Genomic DNA, 27,443 nt, shown 5'->3' on the forward strand with positions numbered 1-27,443 from the left:
GATTGATTGTAAGATCTTTGATTCTTGTAAGAAGGCCTGGATGATAATATTTTTTTCCAAATTGTTTACATTGATTTTGTGTTCCTGAAGTCAGGAAGTACCTTGCCAGTATGGAACTGCTTTGTAAAGTTATTTTGATGTTGGACAATGCCCCTACCTACCCACAACCCTATGAGTTCAACACCGAAGGCATAAAAGTGGCTTCCTTGCCCAAGATACATTTCTAATTTAGGGAGTCATAAGAATCACTAAGTCTCATTATATGCAACATTCAATGGAAAGGATTATTCTATGGAAGAGAATCCTGAGAGGATATCATAAAAATCTAGAAGGATTACACCAGTGAAGATGCTATTGTTGTTACAGGAAAAGCCATGGAAGCCATTAAGTCTGAAACAGTAACTTCCTTTTGGAGAAAACCATGTCCAGATGATACATATGATTTCAAAGGATTTATCACAGAAGCAATCAAGGAAATCATTAAAGAGACTGTAGATACAGCAAAAAAGGCAGGGGTTGGGGGAGCAGATTGAGGAGGTGGTGGTGAAGCGTTTCAGATCTTAGACAAATCCAAGAGCTAAAAGATACCACACCAGAGCAATTAACAATATAGGACTTGCTAGAGATTCTTGCTTCAAAATCAGCATGTAATGATGAGGAAGGAGACACTGAAAAAGCCATGCCAGAAAACAAACTGACATTAGACAATGTGGCAGAATGGTTCCTGTTATTCGAGACTGGTTTTGACTTCCTTTATGACATGGACCCTTCTGTGATGGGGACACTGAAACTAAAGCAAATGATGGAAGAAAGATTGGTACTGTATAGAAACATAAAAATAAAACAAGTCAGACAAATTACAATGTATTACTGTAAAGCTACACTGAGTGTACATGCCCTCCTGCCTCTTCTTTCACCTCCTCCAACTTCTTTCACAGCAAGACCAATGTCTTCTCCTCGTCCTTTATTCAGGGTGAAGATGATGAAGACCTAATGATGATCCACTTCCACATAATAAACAGTAATTATCATGCTGTAAAGTTAATGAACTTAATGTATTGTGCATGTGTGTTTGTGTGAAAAGCCAATAACTACACAGTGAGAACTGTAGGAGATGTTTTTCTATCATTACTGCCTCAGTATTCATTATGTAGAACATCATGTGCAAGACATGCATGGAAGTAGACCGCGAACATCATGTGCAAGACATGCATGGAAGTAGACTGCATCTTCTAATATAGGCATACAGTCCTTGCCATACAGCATGCCTCTCTCACGTAATTGGAGAAACTACATTATCAACCTGTTATTGTAGGTAAGTGGTAATTTTTTTAAGATACAATGTTTCCAATATTGTATTATGAGGACTAATACTGTATGCCATAAAAATTTTATGATTCATTCATTGTGTATAGGGTAGGCTACCATAAAGTAATTGCATCAATTTTAGTAGGCTACCATAACACAATCATATTGCTGTTTCATTATCAATGCATTAATATAAAATAAAAATGAATTTCTTTTTGACATCTTTTCATTTTTGATGTCTGTATGTAACATCTACAGTGTTTTGTATCATGTAAGATGACATAGGTACTGACATAATTTATCTTGCAAACACATGAAGTAAATTTACAATACTGTAAATATATTTTCCTTCTGATTGGTTCAGCAACCTTTTCTTTTCTCTAGCTTTATTATAGGATACAATATAAAATGTACAAAATGAGATAATTCACCATTTGTGTTATTAGTAAGGCTTTTGGTCAACAGAAGGCTATTAGTGAAGTTTTTGGAAATTCAAAAGTTATACATGGATTTTCAGCTGTATTGGGGGTCCATACCCCTAACCCCCACATTTTCAATGGTCAAATATATTTGAATACAGATGGGATGAGTGGAGTAGCACCACGCTTCCCAGAAGGATGGAGTACTGAGCAGAGTTTGAAGGTTAGCTAGGAGCCCATCAGGCAGAAAAGGAAGGGAAGTGCTCCAGGCAGGAATGCAGCAGGGAAGAGGTACTAACACAGTGTAGATTATGTCTGGGATGGGAGAGGGTCTGAGGGTTGGAAAGGAAGGAAATGACGTTGAGGCTTAGGCATGGAGTTACTGGGCTAAGGATCGGAGGCTTTGTTCAAGAGGCCAAGATCAGCACACTTTTTTATGTCAAGGGCCAGATAGGAAAGATTTTGGGTTTGTGGACTATAGGTTTCTGACATGGTTTCAGGAGAACAGACATGCAGAAGAATGAAACAGGACCACTTTCTTACACCATACACAATAACAAAATAGTTGAAAGACAAAATAGATGTAATACAGAAAACCATCAAAATCCTAGAGGAGAATACAGGCAGCACCTCTTTGACCTTGGCTATAGCAACTTTTTGCCAGACATGTCTCCAGAGGCAAGGGAAACAAAAGCAAAAATGAACTACCGGGACCTCATCAAAATAAAAAGCTTCTGCACAGCGAAGGAAACAAAATGAAAAGACAACGTACAGAATGGGAGAAGATATTTGCAAAGGACATCTCTGATAAAGGGTTAGTATCCAAAATTTATTAAGAACTTAGCAACCTCAACACCCAAACTGGTGCAGCCACTCTGGAAAACAGTGTGGAGGTTCCTCAAAAAATTAAAAATAGAACTAACTACCCCATGACCCAGCAATTGCATGACTAGGTGTTTATCCAAAGGATACAAAAATGATTTGAGGGGGCACATGCACCCAAATATTTATAGCAGTGCTATCAACAATAGCCAAATTATGAAGAGAGACCAAATGTCCATTGACTGGTGAATGGATAAAGATGATGTGGTACATGTGTATGTATATGTATGTATATATACATGATGGTTTATTACTTGGCCATCAAAAAGAATGAAATCTTGCCATTTGCAACAATGTGGATGGAACTAGAATGTATTATGCTTGGTGAAATAAGTCAGAGAAAGACCAATATCCTATGATTTCACTCATATGTGGAATTTAAGAAACAAAACAGATGAACACAGAGGAAAGGAAGGAAAAAAGATAAAAACAGGGAGGCAGACCATCAGAGAACAAACTGAGGGTTGCTGGAGGGGAGTTGAATGGGAGGATGGGGTAAATGGGTGATGGGCATTAAGAAGGGCACTTGGGATGAGTCCTGGGTGTTATATGTAAGTGATAAGCCCAAGTACGTTTTAGAGAAAAGGTTTTGGCTTTTCAGTTTCTGCTTTTCTACTTTCTAGCTGTGTGACCTGGGTGGGTGGCAATAAAAATGATAAGCTTCATATTTGAGTGCTTGCTTTATGCCATACATTGTGCTAATAAGCACTTTGTGTTTTAATTATTCTTTCCAGTTATTCTTATCCCTATATTAGTTACAGGTGAGAAAGTTGAGACATAAATGGTCTAAATGACTAGCCCAAAACAGCCAAATTTTCCAAGTCTCAGTTTCTTCATCTGTAAATTGAGGATTATTGGAAGGATTAAAATACAAAGCATGTAGCACAATGTCAACCACAAATTCATAATGTTAACTTCCTGTTAGTTGTTATTCCTTCTTTCCCTTTGATGTATCTTTTATGCCACGGTGCAATTTCCTTCCTTTGTAATCAAGGCAGAAGTAATTTTTTACTGACCCTGCGATCCTACAGAACTAAATTTTCAATGTAAGTATTTTAATGTTTTTCATTCATAGCTTTACTGTCTTTTTATGTGTTTAGCATGTTTCCCTAAAAGATTTGCTCATGGAAAGCAAATGTGTTATCGATTGGCCTAAAGTTATTCACAATGTTCAGTTAATGTTTTCAGATTTACTTTTTAACTAACTGATCACACATACACACACATTATGGCAGCACCTTCAAACAATTTCCACGCTTCTCAAGTTTCTGACCTTGATCCCTTCCTAGGACCTTCCTCAGTCACCTCTCCTACAACTTCACAGAGGAGGAAAAGCCAGGAAATAGGAGCTTCCTTTGTCTTTTCTACTAGACGCAGGAATCCCCCTGCCTCTGTGCCCATCTAGTTCTCCTTTTTCCTACTCCTAAGGAAAACCCTGCCTCCTAGGTCTGGATCTCTTGCCCTTCAGTCTTCTAGGGGACTTCTTCAATGGATGATCTGCCTGTTCTGGTGTTGTCACCTTCCACCTTGAAAATACTCAAGTCTCTCTGATGCTTGAAGAGGCCTGTGTGATTGCACATTTCCATCAGGCTGCCATCCTCCCTTCCTCCCTCCTCCCCTCAGGTCAAACCTCTCCAAAGACTGATCCTTGCCTTCCACCTATCCCTCCGCATATAGCAATCTGGCTCCCATCACTCCTTCCAGAGTAACCAACCACCCCTCTGATGCCATAATCAATGGGCTCCTTTCAGTCATTTTCCTAAAGACTTAATTATTTACTTAGATTTCAACAATCAATAGTGCATTTAGTTATTTGCCCATTTTCCCCACAATAATGCAAACTCTGAAGAAACCCTCTTGTTTATTTTTAGATCCCTGTGTTCTTTGTGACCTGTTGTTCATAGGAGATTTACAATAACTACTTGTTGAATGAATGGCTCTTACCCTCTTCATGGCAAATTTTACTTTCCCCATCAAAGCACATTTCCCACTCTGATGATCTGTTTGCTTATCTATAACCCATCAGAGGCATGGTTAGAACAGAGAATGCTGTTGGTACTTCCCTCACAGAGCACAGGACCTTGAATAGACCTCTTAAAAATGCACAGTGACTAAATGACTCAAAGGAAGAGAAGGGAGGGGTTTTATGGCTCATAGTAAGTAGAGAAAACAAAACACAGAAACATTCCTTATTTGCTAATTTTGCCAGGAGTGATGATCAGATAGTTGACCTGAAACAATGCACAATCCATCAAAGATAATGCATTATCACTAGGTTATTATTTAGTGTTTATTTTTTCTCCAGCTAAATTACATTGGCCTCCCTGCTTACTGGTAAAGACCTCCAGGCAGGTTTCTTCTAATTAGGACAAAGAAATAAATAGCATATATACCTGGTTTTTCTTGTATCCAGTCAGATAACCATTGTAAATGGCAATCACAGGTCCAAGGGTTCCCGTGAAGATAAAGGCTTTCCAAATGAGGCATATAGGAAATCATCTGTTGAGGGAGGGTGCTCAGGAAGTTATCGGACAAGTATAGGTACTTAATGAAAGATATTTTAAATATCTGGAGGTATTGCAAAGAGACAAATGTATCTGGATGGAGCTTAGTGAGCTGATTTCCTTCCAAGTGCACCAGCCGGAGAAAGGTGAGTCCATAGAAAACCTCTGGGTTTATAAACTCAATATTGTTGTGGTCCATATGCAACCGTGTCAAGCTCCTGAGGCCATAAAAAGTATCTTTCTGAAGTTTTCGAATTTTGTTATAGCTCATTTTTAATACCTAAGAATTAAAAACAACAACACACATTTAGTTTGTCAAAGGAATTTTTACAAAAGGGAAAAGTGTATCAATAATAAAACATGCTGGAATTAATCCGATGCAGCATGTGTATCTTGTTTGCAACTAATTTGTATCTTCTATTCAAACTAATTCAACAAATTAGTTGCAAATTAAATAGGAGAATACCAGGGAAATAAGAATACTCATGAAAATTTGAAAATATTAAGGAGTTATTGCTAAAATGTAAAGATAGAATAATTATATTGTGGTTATTTTTAAAAGATTCCTCAACTTTGAGATATCTCCTAAAGTACTTACAGATTAAGATATCTTGGATTTCTTTCAAAACAATGCAAAGAAGTAAAAAAAAAGTAGTGGGTAGAAGTACAGGTGAAACAAGATCTGTTATTTGTTGATAGCTACTGAACTTGGGTGATGATATGTTGGGATTTTTTACACTATTTTCATTTTGTATGTGACTAAAAATTTCCATAAGTTTTTTTTTAATTATCTTGATATTTCAAGTAGATTTAAGAATTCTTGAGCCTGCATTTTTCATAAGAAAGCAATATATTGAATTTATCTTTTACATTTGTAACAGTTCTTTTGAGATATACTTCATAGGGCATAAAAATTCACCTCTTTGAAGTGTACATTAAGTGATTTTTAATATATTAACAGAGTTGTGCAACCATCTCCATTATATTTGCAAAGTTTCCATAACCCCAACATGAAAATTGATGCCACTGGCAGTCATTCCCCCCCTCTCTCTAGCCCTAGAAAACAACTACTTTACTTTGTTTCTTTGGATTTGAATTTTCTGGATATTTAATATAAATGGAGTCATACAATATGTGGCCTTTTGTGTCTTGCTTTTTTTCAATTTGCCTAATCTTTTCAAGTCTCATCCCTGTTGTAGAATTACCAGCCCTTCATTTCTTTTTGGTGCAGAACAATATTCCATGTATGCATGTAACCTATTTTGCTAATCCACTTGTCAATGAGGACATTTGGGGTGTGTTCCACTTTTTTGGTTATTATGGGGAATATGATTTTAATTGATTTTGCATTGAAATTAAAATACTTTCTGAATATTTCAAGAGCATGGGGGTATTCTCCAAGTTCTCCACTTATTAGTTGAACTTACAATTTCTCCAAAAAGAGAAAGAAATTCTAGCATTTTTTCCCCCTGATTTGACCTAAGATGTCACCTCTGTTGAAGCATGCTTTTCTGGAAGCCAAGTTCCCTAATCAGAAAAAAAAAAAAATTAAACTGACAACATACAAAAGATTCAACCTAATTATTACATTGTAATATAATCTCAAACTCCATGTTCTTCAATATTTGTTGAAAACCCAGTGAAGAGAATAAATATGTATGGAAGTTCCATGAAGGGAATGTATTCCAACCAATTTTCTGAAGACATATACTCCAAATAATGTTTTATTGAGTGAAATCAAGGGAATCACATGCTCAGACTGAATTCCACTGCATTACACAGCCCTAGTATGATGTCAAAGCACTCTGTGAGCACTGACTTTGATCTTTTATAAAGATATTACTGACTTGATTTTATTATGCTCTATCTATTTTATGAGAGCTTTTGAATAGAAATTAGATGTGCCTTGGGGATCAAGATGGTAGAGTAGGATTTTGAGTTTATCTTGTTCCATGGACAAACCAAAACTACAACCATTTGTAGAACAACTATATCTGAGAACAAACTGAAGACTTGCAGAGAAGATTATATACAATTAAGGATATAAAGAAAAAGCCTCACCATGATGGATAAGAGGGACAAAAATATGGTTAAGATCTACAATGCCAGTGTGATGACCCATAAGTGAGGGGGGGGGGGGCAGTGGGTATCATAACCATCGAGGACTCCCTGAGGAAACAAAGGTTTAAGCCCCACATCAGATTGGACTCCCAAGTCTAGGGAACCCACACTACGAAGACAAGCCCCCATAATGTCTGGCTTTGGAAGCCAATGGGGCTTAGGTCTGTGAAGGAAACGGAGACTCTGCTCTTAAAAAGTGTGAGTGTAATCTCACTTGCTCCAAGTCCCAGAGCAGACGCAGTAGTGTGAAAAGTGCCTGGGTTTACATGTAAAGGAGATTAATTTTAAACCATGTGCCAGAGGTGTAGGGACCTGCTTTAACATTCTTTGGGAACAGAAGTGATAGTAGGCACCATTTCTTTTAACTCCCCTTCAATCTCACTGTCCCAGGGCTGGTGAGAGCAATTTCTTCCCATGCAGCAGTCAAAACCAGACCTCACTGCCAGTCACATTCGAGGCCTGTACCCCCCACCCGTGCATACAAGCCAGGTCAGGAGAGTGCACACAATCCAGACAGGGATATCCCAGGTGCACCTCAGTTGGATGAACCACAGGGGTTTGAGCTATTACACCCATAAGACACCTACATAAAGCCACTTACTCCTTCAAGACTGGGTAATGCAACTCATCAACCTAATACATAGAAACAAATGGACAAAATGAAGATACAGAAGAATATGTTCCAAATTAAAGAGCAAGACAAGACCTCAGGAAAAGACTTAAGGGAACAAATAAGCAATCTACCTGAGATATAATTCCAAATCATGACCATAAAGATGCTCAACAAACTCAGAAGAAGACTGAATCAACACTGTGAGAACCTCAACCAAGAGACAGAAAACATAAAAAGGAGCCAATCAGAGCTGAAGAATAACTGAAAAAGTACACTAGAGGGAATTGACAGGAGATTAGATGCTACAGAAGTAATCAGTCATGTGGAAGACAGTAGTGGAAATCACTCAAGTGGAACAGTAAAAAGACAAAATTAAAAACAAAATATAGTTTAAGGGATCTCTGGGACATCAGGCATACTAATATTTCCATTATAGTTGTCACAGAAGGAGGAGAGAGAAAAAGGGACAGAAAACTTTTTTGAAGTAGTAATGACTGAAAACTTGCTAACCTAATAAATGAAACAGACATCCACATCTAAGAAGCAGAGATTCCTAGAGAAGATCAAGACACACTATAATCAAATTATCAACAGTTTAAGAGAGAATCTTAAAAGCAGCAAGAGAAAAACAACTAGTTACACACAAGGAAACCTCCATATAACTATTAAAACTGATTTTTCAGCTGAAAAGTTACAGGCCAGAAGGGAGTGATAGGATATATTCAGAGTGCTAAAGGAAATGAAAATCACAAGCAAGAATTCTCTACCCAACAAGATTATCAGTCAGAATTGAAGAGACAGATGGAGTTTCCCAGACAAGCAAAAAGCTAAGGGAATTCATCAACAACAAACCAGTCTTATAAAAGAAATGTTCTTATAAAAGAAATGTTAAAGGAACTAATATAAGTGGAAGAGAAGAGGCCATAATTGGAAAAAATGAAATTGTGAAGGAAATGATCTCATTAATAAAAGTAAACATATATTAAAGGTAGTGGATTCACCACCTACATAACTAGTATGAAGGTTAAAATACAAAACTAGTAAAATCATCTAGACTTATAATATTAGTTAATGGATACACAAAATAGTAAGACATAAAATAGGATATCAAAATATGAAACATTTGGCAAGGTGGTAAAAATATAGTGCTTTTAGAACACCCTTGAACTTAAGTGATCCTCAACTTAAAATAGGCTGCTACATACATAAAATAACATATATGAGCCTTATGGTAACCATAAACCAAATACCTATAATAGTTTCACAAAAACAATAAAAGATATAAACATAACACTAAGAAAAGTCACCAAATGATAAGAGATTGTAAAAAAGCAGAATTATAAAAAAAAAAACAAGAACAACAGAAAGCCAACAAAATGACAGTAAGTACAAGTCTATGAGTAATTATTTTTATTGATGTATAATATGCAATGTTATATAAGTTTCAGGTGTACAACATATGGATTCAAGAATTTCATACATTACTCATTGCTCACCATGAGAATTGTAGTCACCATATGGTATTATTACAATAGTGACTATAGTCCCTGTGCTGTGATTTTCCTCTCCAGGGCTTATTTTATAACTGGAAGTTTGTACCACTTTATCTTATCTATTTTACCATCTCCCTACATACATTTCCTCTGATAACTACCAGTTCTCTGTATTTAAGAGTTTGCTTTTCATTTTTTTCTTCATTTGTTTTTTAGATTCTACATATAAGTGAAACCATAAGGTATTTGTCTTTTTCTGATTTATTTCACTTAGCACAATGCCCTCTAGGTCCATCTGTGTTATTGCAAATAGCAAGATCTTATTCCTCTTTATGGTTGAGTAATATTCCATTGTATTTATATATACCCTATCTTTATCCATTCATTTGTTGATGCTCCCGTATCTTGGCTATTTTAAATAATGCTAAAGTAAAAATAAGGGTATATATATCACTTTGTTTGCATTTTCTTTGGCTGATACCCAGTAGTGGGATTACTGTATTATATGGTATTTCTATTTTTTTAATTAAAAAAATTTTTTTAATGTTTTTTTTTTTTTTTTTGAGAGAGAGACAGAGTGCAAGCGGAGGAGGGGCAGAGAAAGAGGGAGATACAGAATCCAAACTAGGCTCCAGGCTCTGAGCTGTCTGCACAGAGCCCAACACGGGGCTCAAACCCACAAACTCTGAGATCATGACCTAAGTCGAAGTCAGACACTTTAACAGACTGAGCCACCTGGGCACCCCATTATTTCTATTTTTAATTTTTTGAGGAGTTTCCATACTGTTTTCCACAGTGGCTGCACCAATTTACATTCTCACTACCAGTGCACAAGCGTTCCCTTTTCTGAACTTCTTTGACAACACTCACTTGTTATTTCTTGTCTTTTTATTTCTAGCCATTCTGACAGGTGTGAGGTGATATCTCATCATGGTTTTGATTTGCATCTTCCTGATGACTGGTTATGTTGGGCATGTTATATTCGGCCATTTGTATGTCTTTTTTGGAAAAAAATTTGATTCAGGTCATCTGCTTTTTCTTTTAATGTTTATTTATTTTCAGAGAGAGAGAGAGAGAATGCAAGCACTAGTGGGAGAGGGGCAGAGAGATGGAGGGAGAGAGAATCCCAAGCAGGCTGTGTGCTCTCAGTGGGGAGCCCAATGCAGGGCTCAATCTCACAAATTGTGAGATAACAACTCTAAATCAAGAGTTAGATGCTTAACTGACGGAGCTACCCAGGCAACCCTGCTTTTTTAAGTTGAATAATTTTTTTTGTTGGCATTGAGTTGTATAAGTTCTCTGTAGAGTTTGAATTTTAACTTCTGATCAGATATATCATTTGCAAATATCTTCTCCCATTAAGTAGATTGTCTTTTGTTGATGGTTTCCTTCACCATTTATATTTTGGTGTACTTCCAACAGTTTATTTTTGCTTTTTGTTTGCCTTGCCCAAGGAGAGAGATCTAGAAAAATGTTGCTATGGCTGATGTCAAAAAAGATTACTGCCTATGTTTGCTTCTGGAATTTGTGGTTTCAGGTCTTTAATCCATTTGAGTTTATTTTGTGTATGGTGTTAAAAATGGTTCAGTTTTATTGTTTTGCATGTAGTTGTCCTGTTTTGCCAAAACCATTTATTGTAGAGACTTCTCCCTTGTATATTCTTGCCTCCTTTGTCATAGATTAATTTACCATATAAGTATGGGTTTATACTAGTCTCTATTCTGGTCTATTGATCTGTGTCCATTTTTTGTTCCAGTACCATCCTGTTTTGATTACTACAGCTTTGTAGCATAGTTTAAAACTGAGAAGTGTGATATCTCCAGTTTTATTCTTTTTCCAAATTGCTTCTTTGGCTATTTGGGGTCTTTTGTGGTTCCATACAAATTTTAAGATTATCTGTTCTAGTTCTGTGAAAAATGCTGTTGGTATTTAGACAAAGGTTGCACTGAATCTGTAGATGGCTTTGAATATTAACATTTAAAAAATGTTTTAAGTTTGTTTATTCTGAGAGAGAGAGAGGGAAGGAGAGAGAATCCCAAGCAGGCTCCGCACTGTCAGCACAGAGCCTGATGTGGGGCTTGAACTCATGAGCCTCACGTGAGATCATGACCTGAGCCAAAATCAAGAGCTGGACACCCAACCGAATGAGCCACCCAGGCGTCCCCAGTGTTATAAACATTTAATGATAACTTCCAATCCATTAGCATGGAATAGTTTCCCATTTGTTGATGTCACCTTCAATTTCTTTTTTTTTTTTTTTTAATTTTTTTTTCAACGTTTTTTATTTATTTTGGGACAGAGAGAGACAGAGCATGAACGGGGGAGGGGCAGAGAGAGAGGGAGACACAGAATCGGAAACAGGCTCCAGGCTCTGAGCCATCAGCCCAGAGCCTGACGCGGGGCTCGAACTCACGGACCGCGAGATCGTGACCTGGCTGAAGTCGGACGCTTAACCGACTGCGCCACCCAGGCGCCCCACCTTCAATTTCTTTCATCAGTGTTTTACATCAATGGTTAGAACATCAGTGTTTTTGTTTTCAGAGTACAGATCTCTTACCTCCTTGGTTAAGTTTATTACTAGTGTACAGAAATGCAGATTTCTGTATATGAATTTTGTATCCTGAAACTTTGCTTAATCAATTTATCAAATTCGTTTTGTGGTTTTTTTTTTTTTTTGGTGGAGTCTTGGAGATGTCATATATATAGTGTCATATCATTTGCAAATAGTGACAGTTTTACTTCTTTATCAATTTAGATTCCTTTTCTTTGCTGCAGCTAGGATTTCTGAAGAGTACTATGTTGAACAAAAGTGGCATGTCTGTGTTTGTTTATATGTATTAGGGATGCCAGATATGTCTCCTGATCTTGTATGGAAGTGGTGCACTGCCCCTGGTCACCAGAGCCAGGCACTCCAGGGGTATTCTTTATGTGAACTGTGTACACCCTATGGTTTTGGCTGAACCACATTTACTTTCAGCCAGTCAGCTGCAATGACTGGCTTTGTGGGCTCAATAAGCCAGGTTTGTTCCCTGTGCTGCTGAGGGGTCTGAGGCCACCAAGTACTTCTAGGTTGATGGGGTCAGCAGTCAAGCTAGCTGTCTGCAGTTAGCATGTCTGCACAAGTGCACCAAATGGCAAGGCTTCCTCCCTGCATGGCCTGTGGAAACTTTCAGTGGTCAGACTGTGTGTCTGTAGTCAGCAGCTACTGCAAGTGTGACTGCACTGGTGGTAGGGCCTCTCCCATAACAGTCAAAAGGTTCAGCTCCTGGATATGCTGGTATATGTTTATCTTCCCCTATCCCCAGGGCAAGAGTCCCTCTGGAGTAGCAGTGGTTCCTGATGGGGCATGAGCTGTGTTGGAGGGATGACTGCCAAGGTGGGCAGGTTGAAGGGAGCAGGACAGGCCATGCTAGCAAATTAGGTGAAGAGTATTAGTGCTGGTTCCTGTAAGTGTCAGGCTATCTAGCGTGGGGCAGGGAAGAGGAGTGGATCTGGCCAGCCTATTGTTATTAGAAGTCTCCTGAGGATCCCTGCTCCTCCAAGACACATTTTTAGATTAAATTAGAGTAAACAAATCTCCTTCATACATACTTCAGGTGCTTTTCCAACTGCTGCTTCTGTGCTGGTTTTGCGGGCCATGTTATTTATTATGCTGGTTCTCTAAAGGCAGGGATTCAAATTCCTATCACTCTCAGGCTTTGCCAGAGCCAAGTTCTGATTTCAAAAGCTTCTTAAACCCTAATAGTTTTCAAAGCTAGATGTTATGGGGATTCATCTTCATAGTATATGTCCTTAGTGCCTAGAGTGCATGGTGTGGAGTTTGGCTTTCTCACCAGGGGTTTGGTTCCCAACCCCATCTCTGCCCTTCCCACTTTTTTTGATGTGGCCTCCTCTCTAGAAATGACTGCAGAAGGTCTGTTTTGCTAGTTTTCAGGTCTTTTTCAGAGTTAGTTATATAGATGTAGCTGTAATTTCTGTGTCCATGTGATATGGTCAGCTCAAGATTCTACTCTGCATTCTTTTCTTGAATAAAACTCAGTAAAAATATAACTGGACCAAGGGATCCAGTCAAAAGACATAGTGTTACTGATGAATAGAAAAACAAGATCCAGGGGTACCTGGATGGCTCAGTCAGTTTAACATCCAGCTCGTGATTTTGGCTCAGTTCATGATCTTATGGTTTTTGAGTTCAAGCACTTCACGGGGCTCTGCTCTGATAGCACAGAGTATGCTTGGGATTCTCTCTCTCCCTCTCAAAATAAATAAATAAACTTAAAAAAAAAAACACCAAAATCCATATGAGCCTACAAAACACTTCAAATCTTAAGATAAATCTATACACACACAAACTGAAAATGAAGGGATGGAAGGAGATATTATTTGTAAATCAAAATGAAAAGAAAGCTGAGGTAGCTCTACTTTTATCATAGAAGACAGACTTTAAAACAAAGACTAGACTTCCAGGGAAGTTGGCAGAGTAGGAGGATCCTAAGCTCACCCTGTCCCATGGATACACCTACATAAGGCACACATTAGTGTAAATAACTCAGAAAACAACCCAAGTACTGGCAGAAAAGACTCCACAGCTAATTATAGAGAAAAATACACCCTGAAAATGGTAGAAAGAAAGGAGACATGGTTGGGAACCAAACAGATCCACAAGACCGACCACAGGAGGGAGAGACACTGCAAGCACACAGAAGGAGAGGAGCAGATGCCCCCCATGTCAGGCACCCCAGGCAGGAAGGACCCTCACTGGGAAGACAAATCCCCTTAACATCTGGCTTTGAAAATGGGAGGTGCTCAAAACCATGAGCAAACCATAAGAGACTCTTAAATACTGAGAACAAACTGAGGGTTGATGGGGGCAGAGGGGAAAATGGGTGATGGGCATTGAGGAGGGCACCTGTTGGGATGAGCACTGGGTATTGTATGGAAACCAGTTTGACAATAAATTATATAAAAATAAAATAAAATAAAAATCAGTGGGCTCAGTTCACCTCTAGGAGAGCAGGAGGATGATTAGAAATTGAGTCCCCACCTTAAAAAGACATCATAACAACATGCTGAGATATAGCACAGAGCAGCAGTTTGAAAAACTTCTGGGGTATACAGAAAGGAGATTTATTTAGTAATCTCACAATATGTGCAGCAAGGGCAAGGATCTTTAGGAGATTTTCCTAAGAAAAAAAAGAGCTGGTGGGCACCATTTCTCCCCCCTGGCCCCCAAGCCTGGATACACAGATACCTGCAGGAACCAGAGCAAATATTATCAAGCTTTGCTAACAGCACACCCTGCCCCTGCATTCTCCTGTGCACCTGCCACATCCAACCTGCCCTTGACAGAAGCTTTCTAAAGCAGCTCAGGTTTCTCACAAGCAGACCTGCACAAACATTGATAAGTGTGTGCCCCACCCGTGTAGCATTCTCATGCTGCTAAGCCCAATCTAACCTTCCCTCAACAGGAGTCCATCCAAAGCAGTGCCACAAATGTGGCATTGTGCAAGCAGCCTTCACAATGTCCAGAACCACTCCAAAGTGTCTCCTGATCTGGGAAGAGGAGAAGATAAGCACACACACCACAGGTCTACTGCAGCCCCAATAAACCAATGAAAGCCTCCCACGGGACAACACAGGGAAAACAGCTTGCTGATTGGTGTGACTGCAGCTTTGGCAAACATCTGGTCTGACCCAACTCAAATGGAAAGTAGCCCCAGACTAGCCCCTTGATAACACAGGGACTAAAAGGGAGCCATTGCAGATGACTGGACTGAAGACAAATGCAACTCATCCACAACACACATAGAGGACACACCTGAAGTGCCAGGTTCACACATAGAGGACACCCCTGAAGAGCCAGGTTATGGTGAACAGGGGCCACTTCAGTACAGGGTACTAAAGAACCTCTTCTTCATAAAGCCACTACTTTTAAAAGCAAGGAACATAGATGACTTTCCCAACACACAGAAACAAAGTTAGAAAAAATGAGGAGACAGAGGAATATGTCCCAAATCAAAGAAAAGGACAAAATTCCAGGAAGAGAGCTAAACAAAACCAAGATAAGTTATACGCCTGATAGAGAATTTAAAGTAATGGTCATAAAGATGCTTACTCCATTTGAGACAAGAATGGAAGACCTCAGTGAGACTCTTAACAAAAAGACAGAAACAATAAATAACTAATTAGAGATTAACTCATTAACTAAAATTAAAAATACATGATGGAGAGAGATCCAACATGGCAGAGAAGTAAGGGGGGACCTGAAATTCCCTTATCCCTCAAACACAGCAGTGTTGAGGCCAAAGGACTTTGAATTCCAAGAGTCCAGGCTGCAGAGTGACAGAGACATCTCCAGAGACTCATGGGGACAACCTGGTGGGCCATAGGTGCGTGACTGCAAACTGGAAGAGATAAATCAGGCTGTGTAGGCACAAAGGGGAGGGATCCCCTTTTGCAGAGAGACAAAGGGAAGAGAAAGAGAAGCTGGGGAAGCATAGGACTGTATCTGTACAAGAAAAAAACCACCAACTGGGATGGAGAAAGATCCAATCTCTAACTGAGGGGCTTCCTCCAGACTGGGGCCAGCTGCCTAGTTCACGCACCTGGGGAGGAGGGGAACCAGGCCCAGGCTCAGTGGCTAGGTCAAGGGTGCAGTCTGCGGTGGGAGAAAACAATCCCCTCCCTGGAGTGCTGTGGGAAGAAGGTATACAACTGTTCCAAGACTGCCTGCACCTGCTAGCCAGAGACAATATATTGGTGGCACAGAGCTGCACTTTCCCAGAACCAGGGGACACAGAGCAGGACCCTTTAAGATATCAGGGTTTAAATCCGAGCCGAACATGAGGGAGGGACAGGAGTTGGAGTGGGACAAACTGTGCACAGCCCTGAGGTGGCACAAAGCATCTCTTCCCCTCAACCAGGGTGCATGGAGTGGGGCCCTTTAAGATATTGGGGGTTAAATCCAAGCTAAGTGCCAGGGAGGCACGGGAGTCGGTAGAGTGGGACAAACCACTAAATTTTATTTTTCCCCTGCCCCTGTCATTTCTCTCTTTGTATGGGATAAGGCTGTCACATAAACACCGACCTCACCCCATTATTTTGTTGTAGTTGGTGTTTTTTGTTTTTTGTATTTGTTTTGTCTTTGGTTTCTTTGTTTTCTTTTAGGGCTACTTCAACAAATAAAGCACACCTGGTGGAGGGTCCAAAGCTTCATGACAAATAGGGAGATAAAACAACCAGAGTCACAACAGCAGAGAGCAAGTAACACACTCCAAAAAACACCTCCTGAAGGTCCAGGCCCTGGACAGTGCATGGCCCCTCTTTAATATAATAGGGCTCGCAGGTGCAGGACACATAACAGGCTTTTGAAACACATAAGGGACAGAAAACTAGCAAAAATGATGCATAGAGGAATTCTCAAAAGAAATGCCAGGAAGAAATGACAGCTAAAGAATTGATCAAAACAGATATAAACAATATAACTGAACAAGAATTTAGAATAAGAGTCATAAGATTAATCGCTGGGCTTGAAAAAAGCATAGAAGACAGCAGAGAATCTATTGCTGCAGAGATCAAGGAACTAAAACATAGTCATGATGAATTTACAAATGTTGTAAATGAGGTGCAAAATAAACTAGAGGTGGTGACAGTGAGGATTGAAGAGGCAGAGGGGAGAATAAGTGAAACGGAAGATTAAAATTATGGAAAAATATGAAGCTAAGAAAAAGAGAGATAAAAAAAATGCTAGACCACCAGGGGAGAATTAGAAAACAAAGGGATTCATTGAAACATAATAATATCCATATCATTGGAGTTCCCCAAGAAGAAGAACAGAAAAAAAGGGGCAGAAGGTGCACTTCAACAAATCATAGCTGATAACTTCCCCAATCTGGGGAAGGAAACAGACATTGAAATCCAGGAAACACAGATACCTCCCTTCAGATGTAACTTGAAACAATCTTCTGCACAACATATCATAGTGAAACTGGTAAAATACAAAGATAAAGAGAAAATTCTGAAAGCAGCTAGGTACAGAGGGCCTTAACTTACAAGGGTACACATATAAGGGTAGTAGCACACTTATCTTCTGAACCTTGGCAGGCCAGAAGGGAATGACAGGAAATTTTCAGTATGTTGAATAGGAAAAATATGCAGCCAAGAATCCTTTATCCAGCAAGCCTGTCATTCACAATAGGAGAAATAAGGTTTTCCCAGACAAACAAAAACTGAGGAGTTCATCACCACTAAACCAGGCCTACAAGAGATCCTAAGGGGGACTCTGTGAGTGGAAGGTTACAAGGACCACAAAGGACCAGAGACATCACTACAAGCATGAAACCTACAGACCTCACAATGACTCTAATAAACCCATATCTTTCAATAATAACACTGAATGTAAATGGACTAAATGCTCCAATCGAAAGACATAGGGTATCAGAATGGATAAAAAAAAAACAAGACCTATCTATTTGCTGTCTACAAGAGACTCATTTTAGACCTGAGGACATCTTCAGATTGAAACTGAGAGGATGGAGAACCATCTATCATGCTACTGGAGTCAAAAGAAAGTTAAATTAGCCATACTTATAAAATAAAATCTAGCTTTCTGATTTTTTTTAATGTTTATTTTATTTTTGAGACAGAGCATGAGTGGGGGAGGGGCAGAGAGAGAGACACAGAATCCCAAGCAGGCTCCAGACTCTGAGCTGTCAACACAGAGCCTGATGTGGGGCTCAGACTCACCAACCACAAGATCATGACCTGAGCCTAAGTTGGACGCTCAACCGACTGAGCCACCCAGGCGCCCCCAGACAAACTACATTTTAAACTAAAGGCTGTAATAAGAAATGAAGAAGGAAATTATATCCTAAATTATGGGTCCTATCCATCAAGAAGAGCTAACAATTATAAACATATATGCACATTTGGGAGCACCCAAATATGTAAAACAATCACAAACATAAGCAATCTTATTGGTAAGAAAGTTGTAATTGCAGGGGACTTTAATACTCCACTTACAACAATAGACAAATCATCTAGGCAGAAAATCAATAAAGAACAATGGCCCTGAATGATACGCTAGACCAGATGGACTTGATAGATATGTTCAGAACTTTTCATCCTAAAGCAGAATACACATTCTTCTCCAGTGCATAAGGAAAATTCTCCAAGAGAGATTTTACTGGGTCACAAAACAGCCCACAATAAATATAAAAGAATTGAGATCATATAATGCAGATTTCAGGTCACAATGCTGTGAAACTTGAAATCAACCACAGGAAAAAGTTTGGAAAGCCTCCAAATGAACAGAGGCTAAAGAACATCCTACTAAAGAATGAATGGGTCAACCATGCAATTAAAGAAGAAATTAAAAAATATATGGAAATAAATTAATATGAAAACACCACCGTCCAAACCCTTTGCAATGCAGCAAAGGCAGTCCTAAGAGGAAAATACATTCAGGCCTATCTCAAGAAACAAGAAAAATCCCAAATATGAAATCTAACAGCACACCCAAATAAACTAGAAGAACAGCAAAGAAACCCCAAACCCAGCAGAAGGGAAATAATAAACATCAAAGGAGAAATAAACAATATAGAATCCAAAAGAAAAAAAAAAAAGAAAACGAGTGGAACCGATCAATGAAACTCAGAGCTGGTTTTTTGAAAAAATAAACCAAATTGATAACCCCCTAGCCAGAGTTCTCAAAAAGAAAAGAGAAAGGACCCAAACAGATAAAATCATGAATGAAAATGGACTTATCACAATCAATACCTCAGAAATACAAGCAATTATCAGAGAATACTATGAAAAATTGTATGCCACAAACTGAACAACCTGGAAGAAATGGACAAATTCCTAGACACCCACACACTACCAAAACTCAAATGGGACGAAATAGAAAATTTGAACATACCCATAACTAGTGAAGAACTTATATCAGTTATTAAAAAATCTCACAACAAATAAGATTCCTGGGCCAGATGGCTTCCCAGAGGAATTCTATCAGAGTTAATACCTATCCTTCTCAAGCTCTTCCAAAAAACAGAAAAGGAAGGAAAACTTCCAGACTCATTCTATGAAGCCAGCATTACTTGATTCCCAAACAAGACAGAGACCCCGCCAAAAAGGAGAATTTGGCCATCAGGCCAATATCCCTGATGATCATGGATGCAGAAATGCTCAACAAGATACTAGCAAATCAAATTCAACAGCATATAAAAAGAATTATTCACCATGATCAAGTGGGATTCATTCCTGGGCTGCAGGGCTGGTTCAGTATTCACAAATCAGTCAATGCGATACATCACGTTAATAAAAGAAAGGATAAGAATGATATGATCCTGTCAATAGATGTGGGAAAAGCATATGACAAAACACAGCATTCTTTCTTCATAAAAACCCTAAAGAAAGTCGGACTGGAAAGAACATACTTAAACATCATAAAAGCCATATATGAAAAGCCCACAGCTATTATCCTCAATGGGGAAAACACTGAGAGTTTTCTACAAGATCAGGAACATGACAGGGATGTCCACTCTCACCACTGTTGTTAATATAATGTTGGAAGTCCTAGCATTGGCCATCAGACAAGAGACATCAAAATTGGCAAAGAAGTAGTCAAACTTTCACTTTTTGCAGAAGACATGATACTCTACATGGAAAACCCAACGACTCCACCAACAGGCTGCTAGAATTGATACATTAATTCAGCAATGTTGAAAGGGTAAAAAATCAATGTACAGAAATTGGTTGCATTTCTATACACCAATAATGAAGCAACAGAAGGATAAATCAAGAAATGGATCCCATTTACAATTGCACCAATAACCATAAAATACCCAGGAATAAACCTAAGCAAAGATGTGAAAGATCTGTATGCTGAAAATTATACAAAGTTTATGAATGAAGTTGAAGAGGACACACAGAAATGGAAAAACATTCCATGTTCATGCATGGGAAGAATAAATATTATTAAAATGTCAATACTATCCAAAGCAATCGACACATTCAAAGCAATCCCAATTAAAATTGCACCCGCATTCTTCTCAAAGTTAGAACAAACAATTTTAAAATGTAATGGATCCACAAAAGACCTCGAATAGCCAAAGTAATACTGAAGAAGAAAACCAAAGCAGACGGCATCACAACCCCAGACTTTACCCTCTACCACAAAGCTGTAATCATCAAGACAGTATGGTATTGGCACAAAAACAGACACATAGACCAATGGAATAGAACAGAGAACCCAGAATTGGACCCACAAATGTATGGCCAACTAACCTTTGACAAAGCAGGAAAGAGTATCCAACGGAAAAATGACAGTCTCTTTAGTAAATGGTCCTGGGAGAACTGGAGAGCAACATGCAGAAGAATGAAAGTAGACCACTTATACCATACACAAAAATAAACTTGAAATGGATGCAAGACCTAAATGTGCGACAGGAAACCATCAAACCCATAGAGGAGGAAGCAGGCAACAACCTCTTTGACCTCAGCCACAGCAATTTTTTACTTGACACATCTCCAAAGGCAAGGGAATTAAAAGCAAAAATGAACTATTGGGAGCTCATCAAGATAAAAATTTCTGCACTACTAAGGAAACAATCAACAAAACTAAAAGGCAACTGACGGAATGGGAAAGATATGTGCAAATGACATATTGGATAAAGGGTTAGTATCTACAAAGAACTTACAAAACTCAATACCCGAAAAACAGATAATCCAGTGAAGAAATAGGCAGAAGACATGAATAGACACTTCTCCAAAGAAGACATCCAGATGGCCAACAGACACATGAAAAGATGCTCACTGTCGTTCCTCATCAGGGAAATACAAATCAAAACCACACTGAGATACCACCTCACGCCAGTCAGAGTGGCTACAATGAACAACTCCAGAAACAACAAATGTTGATGAGCATGTGGAGAAACAGGAAATGCAAACTGGTGCAGCTGCTCTGGAAAACACTGTGGAGCTTCCTCAAAAAATTAAAAATATAACTACCCTATGACCCAGCAATAGCACTACTAGGAATTTATCCAAAGGATATGGGAGAGCTGATGCACAGGGGCACATGTTCCCCAATGTTTATAGCAGTGCTTTCAACAATAGCCAAATTATGGAAAGAACCTAAATGCTCATCAAATGATGAATGGATAAAGAAGATGTGGTTTATATATACAATGGGATACTACTTGGCAATAAGAATGAAATCATGCCATTTGTAGCCATGTGGATGGAACTGGAAGGTATTATGCTAAGTCAAATAAGTCAGTCTGACAAAGACAGATATCATATGTTTTCACTCATATGTGGAACTAGAAGACGATGGAGGAAGGGAAGGAGAAAAAATAGTTACAAACATAGCAGGAGGGAGGCAAACCATAAGAGACTTAAATACAGAGAACAAACTGAGGGTTGATGGGGGGATGGAAGAGAGGGGGAAATGAGCGATGGGCATTGGGGAGGGTACTTGTTGGGATGAGCACTGGGTATTGTATGTAAGTGGTGAACCACACCAATCTACCCCCAAATCAAGAGCACACTGTACACACTGTATTTTAGCCTATTTAATAATAAATTATATTTTAAAAAATACACATTTTAAAAAAATATATAAAATAGTGGGCTAGAGGAAACAGAAGAACAGATCAGAGAGCTGGAAGACAGAGTAATGGAAAGCACTCAAGCTGAACAAGGATAATGAGAAAAGTATTATAAAAAAGTAAGTTAATTCCCTGTTTCTGGACAGGGGACTCTGTTTGGTCTTAGAATGTTTGGAAAGAGCTGAATTGTAGATGGTAAAAATAATTTGATGTTTTGTTGTGTGTGTGTTTTTTTTAAACTAAAACAGATCAATTAAAAAAAAGAACATAGGTTAAGAGAACTCAGTGACACCCTCAGGCATAATAACATTCACATTATTGGGCTCCCAGAAGGAGGAGATCAAGAGAGAAGGAGGCAGCACATTTATTTGAATAAATAATAGCTGAAAACTTCCCTGATCTGGTGAAGGAAACAGGAATTCAGATCCAGGAGGCACAGAGAGCCCCCCAAAATTAACCCAAGGACATCCACACCAATACACATAGTAATTAAAATGTCAAAAATTAGTGATAATTAGGATTTTAAGAACAGAAAAAAAAATTACATACAAAGGAAACCTCATAAGACGATCAGTTGATTTTTTAGTAGAAACTTTGCATGTAAGAAGAGGGTGGCATGATACACTCAAAATGCTGAAAGGAAAAATATGCAGCCATGAATATTCTATCCAGCAAGGCTATAATTCAGAATAGAAGGAGAGATGGAGTTTCCCAAACAAAAGTTAAATGAATTCATCACCACTAAACCAGCCTTACAAGAAATGTTAAAGGGGATTTTTTTGAAAAGAAAGATTATAAACAGAAGAATATTACAAAAGGAAAAAATTTCACAAGTACATATAAACATAGTAAAAGTAATATATTAATTATTTCTAAAACCAATATGGAAGGTAAAGCATTAAAATCAAGTGTGTAAAAAAATCAGATGAGAAAATCAAAAGAGGATGTAAAGTCTGACACTATATACCTAATATGTAGGGGAGTGAAGATTTAGTGCTTTTATAATGGTTTCAAACTTAACTATCAAGTTAATATAGACTGCTATATGCATAAGATGCTATACACAAACCCAATCACAACCACAAATTTAAAAAATCAGTAATAGATATGCAAAAAATAAAGGGAAAGGAATCCATGCATATCACTAAAGAAAGCCATCAAACCACAGGGGAGCAAGAGAAGAAAGGAACAGTGGAAAACTACAAAAGCAATCACAAAACGAGTAACCAAAAAATGGCAATAAGAACATACCAATCCATAATTACTTTGAATGTAAATGAACTAAATGCTCCAAAAGACACAAGGTGACAGAATGGATTAAAAAAAAAAAAGCAAGACACAACTATATAGAACCCACAGATACTCATTTTCAACTTAAAACACAGGCAGTTTGATAGTGAAGGAATGGGGGGACGCTTGGGTGGCTCAGTTGGTTAAGTGTCCAACTCTTAATTTTGGTTCAGGTGATGATTTCATGGTTCATGATATCAAGTCTCACATCAGGCTCTGTGCTAATGGTACAGCGCCTGCCTGGGATTCTTTTTCTCCTCTCTCTGCCCTTCCTTTGCTCACGCTCTGTCTCAAAACAAACAGACAAAAAAACAAACATTAAAGAAAAGAGAAAGAGAAAAGATGGGAAAGCATTTATCATGCAAATAGAAATGAAAAGAAAGTTGAGGTAGCAATACTTATATGGGACAAAATAGAGAAACTAACAAAAGACAGACACTACACAGTTATAAAGGAAACAATCAAACAAGAAGAGATAACAATGCTATATATTTATGCACCAAACATGAAAGTACCCCAATACATACAGCAGCTATTAAACATAAAGGAAGTAATCAATAGTAATACAATTATAGTAGGGCACTTTAACACTCCCCTTACATCAATGGATAGATCATCCAAAGAGAAAAATCAACACGGAAACAGTGGCTTTGAATGGCACATTGGGCCAGATGGATCTAACAGATATATTCAGAACATTCCATCAAAAAACAGTGGAATACATATTCTTTTCAAGTGCACATGCAACATTCTCCAGAGAAGATCACATTGGGCCAGAAAACAATCTCAATAAATTAAAAAAGATTTAAGTCATACCATGCATCTTTTCCAACCACAGCACTATGAAACTAGAAATCAACTACAAAATAAAAATGTGGAAAGAACACAAATTCATAGAGGTTAAAGAACATACTACTCAAAAAAATCAATGGGTGAACTAAGAAATCAAAGAGGAAATTTAAAACTACGTAGAGAAAAATGAAAATGTAAGACAAAAGTCCAAAATCTTTGGGACAAAGTAAAAATTGTTCTAAGAGAAGGGGTGCCTGGGTGGCTCAGTCAGTTAAGTGTCTGACTTCAGCTCAGGTCATGATCTCGCGGTTCACGGGATCTGTGCTGACAGCTCAGATCCTGGAGCCTGCTTTGGATTCTGTGTCTCCCTCTCTACCCCCCTTCACCCATGCGCATGCGCTCTCTCTCGCTCGCTTGCTCTCTCAAAAATAAACATTAAAAAAATGTTTTTTAAGTTTTCTAAGAGGAAAGATTATAGCAATACAGGCCTACTTCAAGAATAAAAATCTCAAATAAATAACCAACCTCACAACTAAAGTATCTAGAAAAAGAAGCACACAGAAAACCAAAAATCAGTAGAAGATACGAAGGAAATAATAAAGATTAGAGCAGAAGTAAATGAAATAGAAACCAAAAAAAACCAATACAACAGATAAATGAAACCAGGACCTGCATCTTTGAAAAGGTAAAAAAAAAAATTAATAAAGCTTTAGCTGGACTCATAAAAAGAGGATTTAAATAAACAATCAGAAATGAAAGAGGAGAAATACCACGACAGAAATACAAAGGATTATAAGAGATTATGAAGGTTTTTTTTCTGCTAACAAAATGGACAGCCTAGAAGAAATGGAGGAATTCCTGGAAACATATAACCTCCCAAAGGTGAATCAGGAAGAAAGAAAAAAAATATTTTCAAAATTTAAATTTAAATTTTGGGATACCTGGGTGGTTCAGTCAGTTAAGTATCTGACTCTTGATTTCAGCTCAGGTAATTATCCCATGGTCATGGGATCAAGCCCCATTTGGGCTCTGTGCTGGCAGTGCAGAGCCTGTTTGGGAGTTTTTCTTTCTCTGTCTTCTTTGCCCCTCCCCAGCTCTCTCTTTCAAAAATAAACAAACATTTAAGAAAGGAAGAAAGAAAATTTGAACAGGCTAGTCAATCTGGCTCACTGCCATCAGCAAAATGAAATTGAATAATAAAGAAATACCCAAAAAACAAAAGTCCAAGACCAGATGGCTGCACAGGTGAATTCTACCAAACATTTAAAGAAGAGTTAATACCTATTCTTAAACTATTAAAAAAAAAGAGAGAGAGAGAAAAGAAAGCTTCCAAATTCATTCCGTGAGGCCTGCATTACCCTGATACCAAAACCAGACAGAAAACTACAAAAAAAAACCCAACAATTAAAAACCTATAGGCCGGTATTTTGATGAACATAGATAAAAAATCCTGAATAAATTATTGGCAAAGTGAATTCAACAATACATTAAAAAAAATCTTGCACCACAATTGAGTGGAATTTAGTCCTGGGATGCAAGGGTGGTTCAATATTCACCAATCAACCAACATGATACATCACATTAAAAGAGCAAGGATAAGAGCCATATGATCATTTCACTAGATGCAGGAGAAGCATTTTACAAATTACAACATCCATTCATGATTTAAAAAACCCTCCACAAAGTAGGTTTAGAAAGAACACACCTCAAAAGAATAAAGGCTAAATATCATACTCAATGGGAAAAAACTGAGAACTTTTCCCCTAAGGTCAGGAATACAAGGATGTCCACTCTCACCACTTTTATACAACATAGTATTGTAGGTCCTACCTACAACAATCAGATAAGAAAAAGAAATAAAAAGGGGCGCCTGGGTGGCGCAGTTGGTTAAGTGTCCGACTTCAGCCAGGTCACGATCTCGCGGTCTGTGAGTTCGAGCCCCGCGTCAGGCTCTGGGTTGATGGCTCAGAGCCTGGAGCCTGTTTCCGATTCTGTGTCTCCCTCTCTCTCTGCCTCTCCCCCGTTCATGCTCTGTCTCTCTCTGTCCCAAAAATAAATAAACGTTGAAAAAAAAATTAAAAAAAAAAAAGAAAAAGAAATAAAAGAAAAAGAAATAAAAGACATCCAAATTGGTAAGGAAGACATAAAATTTCACTATTTGCAGATGATATAATATATATAGAAATCCCTAAATATTGCACTAAAAACCTATTAGAACTGACAAGTGAATTCAGTAAAGTCATAGGACACAAAATTAACATATAGGAATCTGTTGCATTTCTACACACTAATAATGAAGTAGTAGAAAGAGGAATTAAGACAACAATCCAATTTACAATTACACCTAAAATACTAAAATCCCTACATATAAAATTAACCAAGGAGGTGAAAGACCTATAGTCTATAAACTACAAAATACAGATGAAAGAAATTGAAGAGGACACAAAGAAACAGAAAGATATCTCATGCTCATGGATTGGAAGAGCAAATATTGTTAAAATGCCCATACTGCCCAAAGCAATCTATAAATTTAATGCAATCCCTATCAAAATAGTAATAGCATTTTTTCACAGAACTGTAACAAATAATCCTGTAATTTGTATGGGACCACAAAAGACCTGAACAGCCAAGGCAATTTTGAAGAGGAACAAAACTAGGGGCATTACAATCCCAGATTTCAATATATACTATAAAGCAGTGGTAATCAAAAGACTATGGTACTGGCACACACATACAAAAAAGACACATAGGTCAATAAGACAGAATAGAGAACACAGAATTAAAACTATGCTTATATGGTCAATTATTCTATTAAAAAGGAGTCAACTTTGCTGAATTAAAATAACCATTCTAGCAGTTTTGGGGTGGAGTCTTGCAGGTTTTCCATGTAGAGTCTCGTGATATGCAGAGTGAAAGTTTGACTTTGCCAATTTCGATGTTATTTCTTTTTCTTGTCTGATTGCTGAGGTTTGGACTTCCAACACAATGTTGAACAACAGTGGTGAGAGAGGACATCCCTCTTGTGTTCCTGACCTTAGGGGGGAAAGCTCTCAGTTTTCCCCATTGAGTATGTTAGCTATGGGTCTTTTGTATATGGCCTTTATGATCTTGAGCTATGTTCCTTCTATCCCTACTTTCTTGATGGTTTTTATCAAGAAAGGATGCTGTATTTTGTCAAATGCCTTTTCTGCAGCTATTGAGAGGATCATGTGGTTCTTAACCCTTCCTTTATTAATGTGGTGTATCACGCTGATTGATTTGCAGATATTGAACCAGCCCTAGCCCAGGAGTAAATCCCATTTGATGATGGTGAATAATTCTTTTGACTATTGTTGGATTCGGTTTACTACTATGTTGTTGAAAATTTTTGCATCTGTATTCATCAGGGAGATTAGTCTGCAATTCACCTTTTT

At 38.1% G+C, this 27,443-nt stretch overlaps 1 protein-coding gene across 3 annotated transcripts in view; it reads right to left on the reverse strand.

Moving 5' to 3' along the window:
• IGSF10 (immunoglobulin superfamily member 10) overlaps positions 1 to 27,443 on the reverse strand; it is a 74,971-nt gene that overhangs the window by 17,010 nt on the left and 30,518 nt on the right. The window contains exon 4 of one of the 3 annotated variants that reach the window (XM_047875163.1): positions 5,003 to 5,393. The exons of the other annotated variants lie outside the window; for them this stretch is intronic. Within the exon in view, the coding sequence (XP_047731119.1) occupies positions 5,003 to 5,393 (391 nt within the window). The remainder of the gene's footprint in view (positions 1 to 5,002; positions 5,394 to 27,443) is intronic. 3 annotated transcript variants of the gene reach the window in all.

The sequence above is a fragment of the Prionailurus viverrinus genome, chromosome C2, assembly GCF_022837055.1.
Source record: "Prionailurus viverrinus isolate Anna chromosome C2, UM_Priviv_1.0, whole genome shotgun sequence".
NCBI lineage: Eukaryota > Metazoa > Chordata > Mammalia > Carnivora > Felidae > Prionailurus > Prionailurus viverrinus.